Source organism: Podarcis erhardii, assembly GCF_964252035.2.
Source record: "Podarcis erhardii genome assembly, chromosome: 15".
Taxonomy (NCBI): Eukaryota; Metazoa; Chordata; class Lepidosauria; order Squamata; family Lacertidae; genus Podarcis; species Podarcis erhardii.
This window is the reverse complement of record NC_138505.1, coordinates 10,416,524-10,434,187: the sequence shown is the minus strand read 5'-3', so window position 1 is coordinate 10,434,187 and position 17,664 is coordinate 10,416,524. Positions and strand designations below refer to the sequence as shown.

Genomic DNA, 17,664 nt, shown 5'->3' with positions numbered 1-17,664 from the left:
TTCCCCAAGCAATTGGAGACTGTTCCTGTGCAAAGCCAAACTGTCCTCCACCCGTTTCATGCCTCTTCTGGTTCTGGGAAACTGGGGGAGAGGGAAGTTTGTGACAGAAGGAGGGGGAGACCCCTGTGATACTTCACCAGCCTGACCCATCTGTGTGTCTTGGCCCCCCTCCTCTCCAGCTCTGAGCCCTGACTCAGATCCAGCTCTGCATTCGTCTCTACACCTTGGGTTCTGTACTCAGAGGTTGGGTGCCACGACTCTGAAGTCAGATTCCCCCTTCTTCAGTGAATGAGGAAAGGATCCACTGACTCCCCCCCCCCACACCACTGTGTTCTCTTTCAGTACCATGCAGGATCCATTGTGAATATCCGGAAAGCAACGGAGAGTTTTGCCTCCAACCCGCTCTTCTACCGACCAGTGGCCATTGCCCTAGATACCAAAGGCCCAGAGATCCGCACCGGTGTGGTCAAAGGGGTAAGATTGGGAATGAATGGTTCAATATTTGGGTAGTTGCCCCATGAAATACAGGTTTGCCAGTTGGTTGTCTTGGTTATAACAGGCTAGGCTGTTACAGGGAACCAGGCAGAGGGCCTTCTCGGTGGTGGCACCCGCCCTGTGGAACACCCTCCCTCCAGATGTCAATGAGAACAAAAACTACCAGACTTTTAGAAGACATCTGAAGGCAGCCCTTTTTAGGGAAGCTTTTAATGTTTGATGCATTACTGTATTTTAATATTTTGTTGGAAGCTGCCCAGAGTGGCTGGGGAAGTCCAGCCAGATGGGTGGGGTATAAATAAATAATTATTATTATTATTATTATTATTATTATTATTATTATTATTACTATTATTATTCCTGTCTGGCCTGTTGCTCAGCAACGTGCAGGACTCTCTTCAGGTGGGGTGTCAGAGAGGGACTGGGACTGCCCTGCTGCTGGGTAGCAAGGGGCAACCTCTGACTCCTCTCTCTCTGAGTCTGTGCTCACACTGAGACTCTCAGCCTCCAGCTCTGTCCCGGAAGGGCCCCCTCCTCCTGACCCCCAGTAATCTCTCAAAACTCGTGCTCCTTCTAGCACCTCTCAGCTTGTCTCTTCCCCAGACTGTTCCCTAGTGTCCCACCACCATGACCCGGTGTCGTGGAGTCTTGATAACAAACGGGCGTAGTTAATTAAGAATAAGATTTATTGCAAAAACAGAGTTCACTGGAGTGGCCATCACAGCCGTCCGCCTATAAATCAAAGATGTCCCTTCTAAGGGGGATGTTTCTGGAGAGACCAGAAACAGCCGAACTTCCTCTTGTGATGTATTCTGTCTTGAAGACCCCCCCCATACGCCTGGACCTTGGACTAAGGGGGTCAGCTCCCACCCCTTCCTCATTCTCTGAAACAGTACTTCCGTGGTCCTTCCTGCTCTCTGGGCTACTTTCGTATCTAGCCCCTGGATTTTGTCCTTCGCTGGTGTGCTGGCAAGCTGCTGGCTGACTCTCCACCATTCTGTCTTGCAGTTAACCCTCTCTCTTCCTGGCTATTCCCTTCACTAGGAGCTGGTTGCAAACTTTCCCTGGGAGCTGGCTCATTCATGACAGCCGGGGTCTAAATCTTCTTCTTCTGTGTCCTCCCTGGGGGGCTCTTGGGCAGGCGGCACCACTACTCATCCAGCCAGTCCTTGCCAATCTGCTCTGCATGCAGAAGGCCCCAGATTCGATCCCCAATGATTCCAGCCAGGGCTGGAAGTATTCCCTGCCTGAATCCCTGGAGCATCCTAACAGCAGAGCAAAAGCAGCTGGTTCCAAAATTAAAAATTGCAGCCCTAATCAATAGTTTAATGTAGTAGTAGTAATAATAATAAATTTTTTTTTTATACCCCGCCCTCCCTGGCTGGAGCCGGGCTCAGGGCAGCTAACACCAGTAAAATTACAATAAAATAATTTAAAAACCCAATTTAAAATACAGGTTAAAATATAATTTAAAATGCAACATAATTTTAATAGTAGCCCAAAGATCAAAACCATAAGGGGAGGGAAACATAAGGGTCAGACTGAGTCCAAACCAGGCGCAACAGCTCTGTCTTGCAGGCCCTGCGGAAAGATGTCAAGTCCCGCAGGGCCCTAGTCTCTTGTGACAGAGCGTTCCACCAAGTCGGGGCCAGTATTGAAAAGGCCCTGGCCCTAGTTGAGACCAATCTAACCACCTTGCGACTTGGGACCTCCAAGGTGTTGTCATTTGTGGACCTTAAGGTCCTCTGCGGGGCATACCAGGAGACGCGGTCCTGTAGGTACGCGGGCCCTAAGCCTCATAGGGCTTTAAAAGTCAAAGGTCTTAAGAAATAACTGAGTGCTCACGTGGGTGTGGTCTCCTTCTGCAGGGTGTGGACCAAGAAGTGGAACTGGTGAAAGGATCGCGGGTGACGGTTACGACAGACCCAGCCTTCCAGGAGTGTTGCGACCAGAACACTGTCTGGTTGGATTACGTCAACTTGCCCAAAGTCGGAGGACGGATCTTCATTGACGACGGCCTCATCTCCTTGCTGGTCAAGGAAATCCGTACGTACCCTTCTCCCCTTTCCGCGGGTTGGAGGCCCACCCTTTTGCCTCTCGCTGCTGAGGTGGGTGGTCTCCATCTTTCTTTCCCCCCCAAATAATATTTATTATTTTCAGCAAATAAACATAATAAAAAAGAAAAGATTAACAATAATAAAGACAAACAAAAAATAGGAGAAAAAGAGAAAAAAGATGCAGACAACATATTACCACTTAATTAATTAAAATTAAGTGCCATCCATCTTCATAGACATAGTATTTGACTTCCTCGAATCTCTTCCATCCGAATTTCTTAGTAATTATATGTAGCAGTTTCCCATATCAGTGTTTCAAAAGACCATATCACAGTCCTAGTCATATTACATAGCTTTCCTTATCGTACATTTTCTTATTTATCAATTTAATTCCATTTTAATCCTAGGCCTAATTGTTTCTTTCAAGTGGTTACATATCTTTGGTCTCCATCTTTCTTATGCCTCAGCCTGGCACCAGGAGCAGCCAGTGGTGTCAGGAAGCAGCCAAGGAGAACAGGGCATGCGCAGATCAGAGAAAGATAGTAAACACCGGCTAACTTACAGTTACAGTGGTGCCTCGCAAGACGAAATTAATCCGTTCCGTGAGGCTCTTCGTATAGCGGTTTTTTCGTCTTGTGAAGCAAGCCCATTGACAGCTTAGCGGATTAGCGCTATTAGCGGTTTAGCGGCTTTTAGCGGAGCAGCTGATAAGCGGCTTAGCGGCGTAGGAAAAGCGGGGGGGAGGGGGGAAACCCGCAGGAACTCGCAAGACATTTTGTCTTGCAAAGCAAGCCCACAGGGAAATTCATTTTGCGAAGCGCCTCCAAAACGGAAAAGCCTTTCGTCTAGCGGGTTTTCCGTCTTGCGAGGCGTTCATCTTGCGGGGCACCACTGTAGTTTCTTTATGAGGCAAGCAGAACAGAGAACACACAGAGACTCCTAAGTGTTGCTCTTGTGCAGATGAAGCAGTTGAGCGGACTGGCTTGTAACTCCCCCCTCCACTCCTTATCCCTCTGTGTCAGGCCCCTCCCTACAGCAAGCCCGAGTAATAATAATAATAATAATAATAATAATAATAATAATAATAATAATTTTTTATTTATATCCTGCCCTCCATAGCTGAAGCCAGGCTCCTCAGAGCGGCTAACAACAATAAAAGTAACTCAGCATTCTAAAATCAATCCATTCTAAAATCAATTCAAAATCAAATTAGTGGCAACCATTGGGCTAGAGTTCTGTGAGGATTACCGAAGGAGGGGGTCGGACTGTGCCTTGACCAAAGGCCTGGTGGAACAGCTCTGTCTTGCAGGCCCTGCGGAAAGATGTCAAGTCCCTCAGGGCCCTAGTCTCTTGTGACAGAGCGTTCCACCAGATCGGGGCCACGGCCGAAAAAGCCCTGGCTCTGGTCGAGGCCAGCCTAACCTCCCTGTGGGACCATCTCTGTTTCTGCCTGGCTCTCTGCTCTGTAAAGTGAAATAGATGCCTTGTTCTGGGTGTGGGGGCTTGCAGGCTGTTAGCAGAAAAAGCTGTCAGGGTGGCTCTGTGGTGGAGCGGCCGAGTCTGATTCCCATCTCTTCCCTGCTGGGGAACCTCCCTGTTTCCTCCTCCTCTTCATTCTCCTCCAAGCTCCCTGTGCTGGTCCGGGGCGGGAGGTTACCGTGGGGCGAGGTCCAGGACCTGAGTTGAGGGTCGGCAGACAGTCCTCCTCAGGCGAAGCGGGGTCCACAGAGGGAAGCCGGGCAAGGACAGGAACTCTGGGGGAAACAAGACTGGATGCTGCCCGAAACAGCTCATCAACGACGTTGCTCCCGCAACCTGGGACCCGGCTGACTGGCCTTTATCTTCTCTGAGGCCAGGGGCGGTCCCGGCCCCCAGGAGACCCGCCTCTCCTGGCCTTAAGGCGAGCACTCCTCCTGGGAGAAACCAGTTCCCTTCGCCTCTCTGCCCTTCGCCTCTGCAGTTCAGGAGAGGCAGAAGGGTTACTGGGCCCAGGGGGAGACTCACCTGTAGGCACTGAGTCCTCAACCACCTCTGGAGCCAGAGTGGATTCACCTGGTTCCTGCTCCTGAGGATCCGGCACAGGTGCAGGCGCTTCAGAATCAAGGCCCTGCCCCAGTTCAGCTGGCCCTGGAGGCGGGGACTCCTGTGCAGGCTGGGATTCCTCCAGTTCAGCCTCTGAATCGGATTCCCAGGCCATCACACTCCCAGCCTCCAGTACTTCCCAGCTCTTCCGCTGTTCTGGGGTGTGGCACGTTTCTCACCACCAGGCTCCAAATCATTTCCCTCTGTGCTTTCCTGGGGGGGGGGGCTCTTGGTCAGGCAGCTTCCACCACTCCTCCTCATCCTGTATACCTGAAAGAGCGTCTCCACCCCCATCGTTCAGCCCAGACACGGAGATCAAGCGCCGAGGGCTTTCTGGCTGTTCCCTCATTGCGAGAAGTGAGGTTACAGGGAACCAGACAGAGGGCCTTCTCGGTAGTGGTGCCCGCCCTATGGAATGCCCTCCCTTCAGATGTGAAGGAAATAAGCAGGCATCTTATCTTTAAAAGACATCTGCAGGCAGCCCTGTTTAGGGATGTTTTTAATATTTAATGCTGTATTGTTTTTAACACTCGATTGGGAGCCGCCCAGAGTGGCTGGGGAAACTCAGCCAGATGGGCGGAGTATAAATAATAAATTATTATTATTATATTATTATTATCCAGACACTCCCTGACAAGTGGGTTAGGTGGGGATAGGTACCTGGCCTTACCAGCAGGGGGAAGGGCGAGGTGGCAGAGAGGTTGCCTCTGTGTGGTTGCACTGTTGGGACCATTGGATTTGCTCTGCAGTTGCTTCCCTTCTCGCCTCTCTCCTTCCCAGGAGGCCAGGTGTGCAGTATCACCTATCTCTGCTGGACACTCCTGCTAATTCAGCACCCTGGACAGCACTCTCCCTGATAAGGCCTGGGGGCATGTCCAATGTCCGTTTCAGGGGCCTAATCCGGCCTGCTGGTCCGTTTAATCCACCCCTGTGGCAGTTTATTTGCTGGGGTAAAAAAAAAACCTCAACAACTTGAGCCCTAAAAAAATAATTCTGGGGTAAAATCATAAAAAGGCTCAACAACTTCAGACCTCAACAACTTTGGTTGGTCCTTTGGTTGGCCCTCACAGCCCTTCACTTCATCAAATCTGGCCCTCTTTGAAAAAAGTTTGGACACCTCCAATATAGTGGCTACTGGGCAACAGATCCTTGTTCCCAGAAACAGCAATTGAGGTGGCTGCATAAAGTTAGGGTTGCCATACTTTCAGAGTTTCCTCGTAACGTCCGGAATTCAAACAGCATCCAGGGGGAATTTCGGCAAATCCTCCGATTTTTTGAGGCCAACAGAACCAGGGAGTGTGTTATGGTTGTCTGTTCAGCATTGTTTTATATAACAACAACAACAGCAACAACAACAACAACAACAACAACAACAATTTATTACTTATACTCCATCCATCTTGCTGGGCGTCCCCAGCTGCTCTGGGCGACTTCCAACAAGATATTAAAAACACAATAAAACATCAAACATTAAAAACTTCCCTAAACAGGGCCACCTTCAGATGTCTTCTAAAAGTCAAATAGTTGTTTATTTCCTTGACATCTGGTGGGTGGGCGTTCCACAGGACGGGTGCCACTACCGAGAAGGCCCTCTGCCTGGTTCCCTGTAACTTGGCTTCTCGCAGCGAGGGAACCGCCATAAGGCCCTCGGCGCTGGACCTCAGTGTCCGGACTAGATGATGGGGGTGAAGACGCTCCTTCAAGTATACAGTGGTACCTCAGGTTAAGTACTTAATTCGTTCCGGAGGTCCGTTCTTAATCTGAAACTGTTCTTAACCTGAAGCACCACTTTAGCTAATGGGGCCTCCTGCTGCTGCCACGCCATCGGAGCACAATTTCTGTTCTCATCCTGAAGCAAAGTTCTTAACTATTTCTGGATTAGCGGAGTCTGTAACCTGAAGCATCTGTAACCTGAAACGTATGTAACCCGAGGTACCACTGTACTGGGCCAAGGCCATTTAGGGCTTTAAAGGTCAGCACCAACACTTTCAATTGTGCTTGGAAATATACTGGGAGCCAATGTAGGTCTTCGTACCGAGTTTCTTTTGGACTGCTGGTTATGGGTCATGATACAGAGATTGAGTGATTTATTCAGTCCTGGTATGAGCCTTCTTTGTCTGACCCCATCCCACAGGCCCCAACGGCTGCGTCACTGAGGTGGAGAATGGTGGGATGCTGTGCAGCCACAAGGGGGTGAATCTGCCGGGGGCCGAGGTGGACCTGCCGGCGGTCTCCAAGCGGGACATCCAGGACCTGCAGTTTGGCTTGCAGCAGGGCGTCGACATCGTTTTCGCCTCCTTCATCCGCAAGGCCAGCGACGTGGCTGCTATCCGGAAGGTTCTGGGAGAGCAGGGCCGCAACATCAAGATCATCAGCAAGATCGAAAACCACGAGGGAGTCAAAAAGTAATTTCCAGCTTCTACGTTTTCCTGGCCCTGTAGACTGGAGGTGCAGCCCTCCAGGCCTCCAGGGCTTAAGACTCTCACCAGGCCACAACCCCTCACTTGCCCTGCTATGTTCGCTCCTTGGGTGATTTTGCCTGGCAGAAAATTGCCCTTGAACTCTGATACTGTTTCTTGCTTGCCTGGATAGAAAATAGAAAAGGGTGTGGGAATAAACATGTGTTGCTCCGCCCACTTTTGCTTCTGGCCCCGCCCACCACTGGAATGTGGCCCTCAGAAGAACACCTGGAAGAGAATATGGCCCTTGGGCCAAAAGGGGCTCCACACCCCTACCATACACAGTCTCATGGGTTAGATTTCTGCCCCTAAGCCAATTTCCAGTGTATTTTAGGCTAGCAGAATAAAGCCGTCTGTGGTGTGTTGGGAGAAGAAGAGATTAACCTGCTTTCTTGGATCAATCTTCACTTTAAAAATACATATCACATGGGACATTTTTGTTAAGAGGTGAAGTATTCCTTATTCTTAGGGTTTAAACATAACAATGTAGATTTATATTCCTCTCTACAGATCCATAAGTCAATCAAACCAACACAAAGGTTGCTATCTGGTATCGAATCTGCCATCCTGTGAATTAGCAGCTTTCATTTTACAAAAAGGGAGCACGTTCCTAGTCCTCATGACTTTGTAGAAAACCTTGAGCACTTGCAAGCATATTTTTTAAATGGGGAGGGGCTGCTCTGGGGGGCCTGGAATAAAACACCCTGACATAAAACATCCCCCAGTGGTCTGAATCTGAATATTCAGGAGCTACATATATCACTTAAGGGACACGGGTGGCGCTGTGGGTTAAACCACAGAGCCTAGGACTTGCCAATCAGAAGGTCGGTGGTTCGAATCCCCATGACGGGATGAGCTCCCGTTGCTCGGTCCCTGCTCCTGCCAACCTAGCAGTTCAAAAGCACGCCAGTGCAAGCAGATAAATAGCTACCGCTCCGGCGGGAAGGTAAACGGTAGCGTTTCTGTGCGCTGCTCTGGTTCACCAGAAGCGGCTTAGTAATGCTGGCCACATGACCTGGAAGCTGAATGCCAGCTCCCTCGGCCAATAAAGCGAGATGAGCACCGCAACCCCAGAGTCGGCCACGACTGGACCTAATGGTCAGGGGTCCCTTTACCTTTACCTTTACCTTTACATATATCACTTGATGGTTCAACTATGAGAGAAGCTAGATTTCTCCATGCAGGAGAGCCCTCCTTGTATAACCCCTGCTATCGCTTCTATTTGGCCTCATTGCAACCTCTCTTGCTTCCTGGCAGGTTTGACGAGATCCTGGAAGCCAGCGATGGCATCATGGTGGCGCGTGGAGACCTGGGCATTGAGATCCCCAGCGAGAAGGTTTTCCTGGCTCAAAAGATGATGATTGGGCGATGTAACCGCGCAGGGAAGCCTGTGATCTGCGCCACTCAGGTGAGCTGCTGAGAGCAGGGGAACTGGGGGTAGACTGCCTCTGAACATGGGGTCTCCATGTCCAAATCAGCTGCCTCACGAGGCAGTACCCACAGGGAGTTCAGTCAGATACCATCCTTTCTACCCATTAGAAAAGAGCGGTTTAAGTGGACCACTTCTCACTCTGGCTCTCAATATTCTTTTTTCAAAAATCAAAATAGAAATAAAATTAGCTACTGTATTTTTCGCTCTATAGGACACACCAGACCACAAGACACACCTAGTTTTAGAGGGGGAGAACAAGAAAAAAAAATTCTCTCCCTCTCTGCACAGCGCTCCTTCAGCGAAGCGGCAGGAGAAACGGAGCCCCTTCCATTTCTCCTCCCGCTTTGCTGAAGGGGCGCTGCGCAGCTCTCCTTGTGCAGCGCCTCTCCAGCAAAGCGAAGCCAGAAGAGCAAGAGGGATCGGTGCGCACCGATCCCTCTTGCTTTCTTGGCTTCAGCAAAAGCAACGCGAAGCCTCCAGAGGGCAGCGGGAGCTCCCGGAAGCTTCACGTTGCTTTCGCTGAAGCCATGGAGCCTGCATTCACTCCATAAGACGCACACACATTTCCCCTTAATTTTTGGAGGGGGAAAAGTATGTTTTATAGAGCGAAAAATACGGTATGTTAGAATGAACACATATAATGAAGGGACCTGTGAAAAGGGACACACTTACAGTTTCCTTCCTCTTTCCTGGGCAGATGTTGGAGAGTATGATCAAGAAGCCCCGCCCCACGAGGGCAGAGACCAGCGATGTGGCCAATGCAGTTTTGGATGGAGCTGACTGCATCATGCTGTCTGGGGAAACCGCCAAGGGGGCGTATCCTGTGGAAGCTGTGCGGATGCAGCATGCGGTATGTATCCGGTTCTTCCTTTCAATTACCTCTTCATATATATATATATATATGCTTTCGTAGATTTTCACGGGTACAGGAATGCAGGTTTTGGTGTCCTCGGGTGTCTTCCCGTGTAAAAGTTGGGGTGTCTAGGCGACGTTTCGACGAGGTCTCACTCGTCATCTTCAGGCTGGTGCTTTCGGCTTCTTGTTACTGGAACAGAGCAGGATCTCAGTGTTTGAGTTCCTATAAATACTGTAGAGGGGGTGTGGTGTATAGCCTCCAATGTTCTGGGCAGAGAGGAAGTTGCAGATTCCAAATTGCTCTTTAACACGGAACATCACCACAAGAGAATAATCATGGAAGCCATCGAGATAGAGAAACACCCTCACAACATGAACAAGCGTGACGACACATCCCGCTTGCCAGACATCTGGAAATTAGCCCTCCCCACAAAAACTGACACCAGATCCAGAGGCACACAGAACGCCAACACCAATCAACCACACCAGACCCAAACCCAGACCCTCTCCACAGATGAATTACAGACACCATCCAGTAGCCAATCCATGGTGGCACCTCCGGATGCTGCACCCCCCTGCAATCCCTACACAGATCTGGCTGACACAAGCCACAAAACCACAGCTCGCCCCTATACACGAAGCCAAGCCAGAGCACAACTAAGTACAGTACAGCCATCTTCTCAGGAAAACTCTTCACAAAGTTCAAGAGGTCAAGACACAAAGACTTTAACAACTAATCCACACCTAATGACCCACCTAAGTGGTACTCAGGATATCACTCAAGAAATCACTCAAGATATCTCTCAAGTAATTAAGGAACAAAAGAAGAAAAGGCACACTAGCCTGGGAACTTCCTCTCTGCCCAGAACATTGGAGGCTATACACCACACCCCCTCTACAGTATTTATAGGAACTCAAACACTGAGATCCTGCTCTGTTCCAGTAACAAGAAGCCGAAAGCACCAGCCTGAAGATGACGAGTGAGACCTCGTCGAAACGTCGCCTAGACACCCCAACTTTTACACGGGAAGACACCCGAGGACACCAAAACCTGCATATATATATATATATATATATGGGTGGCTGGCTGGCTGGGAGCATGACAGAACAATAAACTACCAGAATCTGCTAAGAATTAGTGGTTGTGGCAAGCACGATCTGCAACAAAATATTTAGAACTTTTAGAAGACATCTTTTAGAAGACAAACTTTTAGAAGACATCTGAAGGCAGCCCTGTTTAGGGAAGCTTTTAATGTTTAATAGGTTATTGTATTTTAGTGTTTTGTTGGAAGCCGCCCAGAGTGGCTGGGGAAACCCAGCCAGATGGGCGGGGTATAAATAATAAATTATAATTATAATAATAATTATTATTATTGGAATGTGGAGTGTGGAGTTCAGGGTTTCAGCCAGCCAGCCAGGCGCTGCTCTGTGATACCCTTACACTTGAACTTGGAAGGATAAACATCCCCCATCCATTACTCTGTGGTCTGAATCAACTGCTGCCCCTTCCACGTTTGAACTTATGTCTTATAATCGTCAATCTTGTTTGTATATCTGTGCTGACTGATGGACTGCAAATGTACGGGGGTTGTGTTCTGGGTCATCACGCATGATGGTGGGGCATGCATAAATCCATTCCATCCTATTCCACCCTCTTTTCCGGCCACTTCCGGATCTCCGCGATGTGTGTGTGAATGTTTGGACATCAGTCGGATGCAGATCGATTGGCCGTTGCCTGTATGTAGTTATGTGCATGTGTGAATTGGTGGATGATTCAGAATGATAAGATAAGCCCATGTTGCTTATTTTTTCTTTGTTATATCTGCAAAATAATAATAATAATAATAATAATAATAATAATAATACAATAATAATGTGCCTAAGGCAGCTCAAAGCAACCTGTCCATTGAGTGTTCATCCTTCTTTGTTTTCATAAATCTTGCATGGAAATTATGTGACACCCAATGTTCACTATGGGGCAATAGCTCAAAGGGTAGATCACATGCTCTGTACAGTGGTGCCTTGCAAGACGAAAATAATTCGTTCCGCGAGTCGCTTTGTCTTGCGATTTTTTTGTCTTGCGGAGCGCGGATTCCCTGGGTATTAATGGTTTTATGAAAAAGGAAGCAAACTCACAAGACGTTTTCATCTTGCAAAGCAAGCCCATAGGGAAATTCGTCTTGCGAAGCACCTCAAAAAAACGTAAAACCCTTTCGTCTAGCAAGTTTTTCGTCTTGCGAGGCATTCGTCTTGCGGGGCACCACTGTATTTGGTTTGCCAAAGGTACCAGGATCAACTTCTGACAGCTCCAGTTTTCAAAGGTAGTAATTAGGGATGAGGGAGCAGTTTGGTACAGTGTGCATTTAAACCTGTACTTTTTGAAACAATATGCAAACCAGATACACAGCCATCCTTGAAAATTCACATTTCTCTGAATTTCTTGATGCGGTTCTCTTCCCCAGGCAGTGTTTACAAAAATACATGATTTAGTGGGAGGTGTGTACCAGAGGGGAGAGACTCAGGAAAATAACATACAAGAATGCATTAGGGTTGGGGAAATGGCTTGCCAAAAGGTGTGCAATAGTCAAAACTGCACAACAAAATGTGTCTGCTGATGAATTTTCATGTGGGTTGTGAAAAATAAACAAATTGGGAGGTGAGAGGAAGTCGATGAAACAAGGGAATGAAAGATAAGGCATTGAAATGGTATAATGTATTTTTTTAAAAAACTGTTTTTGTTCTGTTTTGTTTAGTTTAATGCGTTAATGTTGTGTAGTGTATTGTTTATATATTGTATTGTACTGTTTTTTCTTTCTTCTGTTTTTTCTTCTTTTTTTCTTTTCCTTTTCTTCTTGTTTGTAAGATTTAAAAGCAATAAATATTATTTTTTAAAGAAAAAGAAAAATAAACAAATTGAAAATTTATGCAAAATGTATGATTGGGGGGAAAACAGAAATGAAGAGTGTTGAAATGGACAAATCCTTCCATCCCCAGCAGCGAGTGATGGGGAATATCTTCCTCTTGAGATGCTGCCTGCCAGAGCAGACAGTATTGGGCCAGCATTAATGTCAATGTCCCTCCTGCACAGATTGCTCGAGAGGCGGAGGCCGCCATGTATCACCACCAGCTCTTTCAAGAGCTGCGCCGCCTGACTCCGCTGAGCCAGGACCCCACGGAGGTGACAGCCATCGGCGCTGTGGAGGCTTCCTTCAAGTGCTGCGCAGCTGCCATTATCGTCCTCACAACATCCGGCAGGTGAGGTCAAGGGTGGGATGCTCAAAGTGGCTGGGACCCCAACCTGTCTGTCAAGCAGCCAGTTGTACAACCCAGATCCCATCGCCTTAATGCAGAGATGGAGACCCAGAGATGGAGACCCAGGGGCAGATCTACACTCATGGTGTTTAGCGTTAAGGAAGGGTTAAGGAATGGCTTTGATAACCATGTGGCCACATGAGGTTCTGCTTTTAACATTCATAATTATGTTATTAAAATGTGACCCCCAAGGCCGCTGCAGAGCAACCAGGAACTAGCAGTAGGCAAAGTGTGTTTTGACGGAGGTAAGAAACGCTTTATTTTACAAGTCTCCCTTGATGTTTCAAAACAATATATCTAATATCATTAAACAGGCCCGTGTAGATCCAGCCCTGGTGTTCCTTCTTTGAGAAGACCTATTGAAGTTAATAGACATGGCTAACATAGATCCACTCATTTAAATGGGTCTACTCTGTATAGGAGTTATGGCACATTCACACCATAAATTTATACAGTCATTGCTTCCCCCAGAGGATTCTGGGAGCTGCACTTGAAGAGGGCTGAGAGTTGTTAGGAGATCCCCTAGTCCTTTCACAGAGCTTCAATTTCCAGAGTTTGCAGTGAAGAGGGACTGATAGTTAAACTACTCTGATTAAAGCTCACATCAGTTGTTCCACCCACTTTCGCCTCTGCCCCGGCCAAATAATATAATAATTTTATTATTTATATGCTGCCCATCTTGACTGGTTGCCCCCAGGGCCTTGCAGAGCCAGGCTGAGGCCCGGTCCAGGTAGATAATGTGCCCCCCCATTCCGCGCTCCTCTGCGGAGCCAATCACAGGCCCCGACCCAGACGCCGGGGAAGCTTTTCTCTCGTGTTGCCAGCCATGGCCCCAGGGAATCCACCCACTGCCGCCGCTTCCTTTGCGCCTCCCTGTTCGCCCCAGTGCATCTCCTGCAATTGTGAATATGCTGACAGAGGCCCCCTTTGGAATCGGAGGCCCGGGCCAAGTGGCCCATGTGGCCCCCTCTCTGTCTGGGCCTGGTTGCCCCAGCCGCTAAGGGTAGCTTCTGGAAAAATATAGAAACATAATAAAACATCAGACATTAAAAGCTTCCTGAAGAAGGACTGCCTTCAGATGTCTTCTCAAAGTCGTGTAGTTGTTTATTTCCTTGACATCTGACGGGAGGACGTTCCACTACCAAGAAGGCCCTCTGCCTGGTTCCCTGTAACCTCGCCGTGAGGGAACTGCCAGAAGGCCCTCAGCGCTGGACCTTCAGGTGGGAACAAATGATAGCTTGCCCTTGAAAAGTCATCCAGAAGGCAATGTGGCCCTCAGGCTGAAAAAGGTAGCTGGTTGTAGAAGCATAACTGTGAAGACCACTCAGGAACCCTGAATGTTGGTAATGACAGATATAAGGAGTCTGCACCGTGAATACTCCCAGATTTGCTGCCTCACCCTTCTGCCCGCTCCCTTGCTCAACTCAGGTCTGCTCAGCTGCTGTCCCGCTACCGTCCCCGGGCCCTCATCATCGCCGTGACCCGCGATGAGCAGGTCGCCCGCCAGGCCCACCTCAGCCGCGGTATCTTCCCAGTCCTGTGGCGTGGGGCCACCCAGGAGGTGTGGGCGGACGATGTTGATCGCAGAGTGCAGTTTGGCATTGAGATTGGTGAGTCTGCCCAAGAACCTGCCATCTTTTCTTCTCCCTGGCTGGGCTCCTGGGAGCCTTTTACCTGCTCTGTTGCAGGCAGATATCTAAATAGTGCAAGCCCCTCTTGATGCTGCAGCTTCTTGCCAGGAAATGTGGCGCCTGTTTAATGGTAGCTTCTCATGCATGCCCCTTCGAGGGCCTCAGCGAAAGGCACCGGCCCCAACTCACTCCTTGCTTATGCAAGAAGGGTGTGTTTGAGAGGACAGCTCCTTCAGGAAGCAGTGGGGAATCTGTGGCCTCAATACAGCCCCGAGTCTAATGTCAGGGGGTCTTTGGACAGTGGCAGAGAGAGAGGGTGGCACGCACACACAAACACACAGTGCTGTGGAATCCTGCAATGGGCAAACCCACCTACTCACTTTCCATTCCATTCTTCTCCCGTCCGTCAGGAGTAGCTCAGTAACAGAACACCTGGCATCAGTGAAGTTAACTCTTTATTCAAAGAAAAAGTGCAGGCCTAGTGGTCACAGCAACCCATCCCAGTAGATCTTGCCCCAATGAGGCAGTTGCGAGGACCGAAGGTCCCCGCCTGCCCACTGCTCCCTAAGACTCCCCCTCTCCCAGTTCCTTCCCCAGCAGCCTAAGACTCCACTGTCTTGTCTCTCTTTCCCCCACCCTCTTTATTTCTCTGTGGGTTCTGGGGGAGCAGGCAGAAAGGGAGCTGGTCACACAGCAGGAGGGCGAGACCCCCTGGCTTCTTCAGCAGCCTGGCCACCCCCTCCTCTCCAGCCTCTGCTTCTACCTCTGAGTCTGAACCGCTCTCTGCCACTGCATCTTCCTGCTCACTAAACCCCGTTCCCTCTTCATCTTCGGACACTTCCTTCTCCCAGCCTGCTCCCTCTGGCCAGTCATCGCCATCCCAGCAACACTCCCCTGGCTCTGAGCCTTCTTCCCCAAGGGGTTCCCTTGGCGGGGGGTTCCCCAGCTCCTCCGCATCCAGCCAGCCCAAGAGCGCAACCCTGTTAGATCACCCTCTCCCCTAGAGTGTGGAACCCTTGGGTCGAAAAACAACACACACACACCCCAGCTCTGTCTCACAGGAACATCCAGCACTCTATGATCTGGAAGGGCATGACTTCTGGCTCTCCTTACCCTTCTTCCTTTTCCTGATCCCGTCTTCCGCTCTCCCTTCCCAGGCCGGGTGCGAGGTTTCCTGCGGTCCGAGGACTTGGTCATCGTGGTTACAGGCTGGCGGCCTGGAGCAGGTTATACCAACATCATGAGGGTGCAGCAGGTTCCGTAAGCACAACAAGAGGCACCCCCCCAAAAAAAAATCCCCGTCAAGAGAGATGCCCATGCCCGATGCCATTTCACAGCTGAAAAATGGGGATATGCCTATAAAGTCCCTGTGCTTCTGGCAAGGGTTACCTACAGGTCATACAAGCTGCCTCTTGCTTTCCTATATATAAGCTATGTTTGTTCTCTGCCTGCTGTTTCGGCTGACTGTGCACCAACTCTAAAAAGCCTCTAAAAGCCAAGTGGGTGCTTCATCTTCAGTTAAAGATCTATTTGGGGAAACGCTATTGTCCTTCAGTCTGTTGTCGACTGTTCCTAAGATGTAGAGACCTCGGCGGATGAGGCACCTCTAAGAAATACGTGGCTGCCAGTGCTGCAGGTGTCTTAGTGTTTAAGCCACTTGGTGGCAGATTCTCAGACCTGGGTGGCAGAGGGCATGCAGCCCTCCAGCCCTCTCTAACTGGCCCTTGTAAGTGTCCACAGGTCACACCCCTCACTGGCCTTACATTACACCCCGAGTGCTTTTGCCTGCCTGAAATGGGAACTTGGATCATGCCTTTTGCTTCTCCGCATGGAAGCTGGGGAGAGGCAGGTGCTGAGATGGGGGAGAAGCCCGATTCAGTTCACATCTGAAGGCAAATCTACTAAACGCACACTTTCTGAAACAATACACAAACTGGAACACACAGCAGCCATCTTTCGAAATTTGCACCCCTCTGAACTTTGTGCTCGGAGTTTTGTGCTCAAACTTGCACCCCTCTGAATTTTGCACTCTGACTTTTGCACTCCTTTTAAGAAAAAGTATAAACGTTGGAGGAAAATGTGCTTTGTATTATGCAAAATGGTGTTAGGATAAAGTCATATGGAAATCCTCTTCGAGGCCAACCTGGCAAACATAAACCCATAAATAAACAAACAAACAAACACCCACCCTCTTCCAACCCCTCATGGGCAATCATTTCCTCCTCTTTCAAGAGATGCTGCATCTGATCTTTCTGCACAGGGAAGCAGGAGACAAAGTCTCTCTCCCCCCGCCCTTCCTTCCCTGATTGCCAATCTGTCCCTGATCTGCCATGATCCCATAATCCCATCTAAACCTTCTTTAATCAATCCCAGAAGCGCACCCATTAATGCTTCCCTCCAACCAGTGGTGGCCTCCCAGTCTTTGGTTGGGACTACCACCAACTCCGGGCCTCTCTCTGTGTCTGCGTGTGCTTGTGCAGATGGAAAAAGCATTGTTGGCTCCCACTCAGAAAAGGAGGGGCGTTGTGCTCCGTTACAAGTCCCTGGGATAGCTCAGTCGGTAGAGTCACGAGACTCTTAATCTCAGGGTTTGAGCCCCATGCTGGGCGAAAGATTGCAGCATTGTACTAGACGATGTGGGGTTGTCCTAGAAGATGATCCTCGTGGTCCTTTCCAACTACAGTTCCGTTATCTGATTCCAAGCAAATGCATGCAAGAGCAGGAGAACAGTGGGAGCTATTGCCCATCTGAACTGGTAGGGCAAAAGGCAGGGAGCCCAACAGTGGGTGGTGCCAGAGCCAATGACAACAACAACAACAACAACAACAACAATTTATTATTTATACCCCGCCCATCTGGCTGGGCTTCCCCAGCCACTCTGGGCAGCTTCCAAAAAAATATTAAAATACTGTAATACATCAAACATTAAAAGCTTCCCTAAACAGGGCTGCCTTCAGATGTCTTCTAAAAGTCTGGTAGTTGTTCTCTTTGACATCAGGTGGGAGGGCGTTCCACAGGGAGGGTGCCACTACCGAGAGGGCCCTCTGCCTGGTTCCCTGTAACTTGGCTTCTCGCAGTGAGGCAACCGCCAGAAGGCCCTCAGAGCTTGGACCTCAGTGTCCGGGTAGAACGATGGGGGTGGAGACGGTCCTTCAGATATACTGGACCGAGGCCGTTTAGGGCTTTGAGCTAGACAAGGGACAAGGGAAAGGCAGACCCCAGTCATTTTTTAGAACTGCAACCTCAGGAGTGTGTTCCCTGATTAGCTGGGCTTCCTTTGCTCTTTTTCGTCTTTTTTTTTTTTTTTTGAGGTCTGCAAGCTCATGGGTGACTTGGGGAAG

General features: G+C 49.3%; 1 protein-coding gene across 3 annotated transcripts in view; it reads left to right on the top strand.

Annotated features, from left to right (window-relative positions):
- The window catches only part of PKLR (pyruvate kinase L/R), a 24,874-nt gene extending 8,473 nt beyond the window's left edge, over positions 1-16,401 (top strand). For all 3 annotated transcript variants that reach the window (XM_081841067.1, XM_081841066.1, XM_081841065.1), the window contains 8 exons: positions 343-474; positions 2,364-2,541; positions 6,769-7,039; positions 8,351-8,501; positions 9,223-9,375; positions 12,469-12,635; positions 14,121-14,302; positions 15,481-16,401. In XM_081841067.1, coding sequence (XP_081697193.1) covers positions 343-474; positions 2,364-2,541; positions 6,769-7,039; positions 8,351-8,501; positions 9,223-9,375; positions 12,469-12,635; positions 14,121-14,302; positions 15,481-15,587 — 1,341 coding nt within the window. In that variant the 3' untranslated portion in view covers positions 15,588-16,401. The remainder of the gene's footprint in view (positions 1-342; positions 475-2,363; positions 2,542-6,768; positions 7,040-8,350; positions 8,502-9,222; positions 9,376-12,468; positions 12,636-14,120; positions 14,303-15,480) is intronic.
- Positions 16,402-17,664: the final 1,263 nt, after the last annotated feature.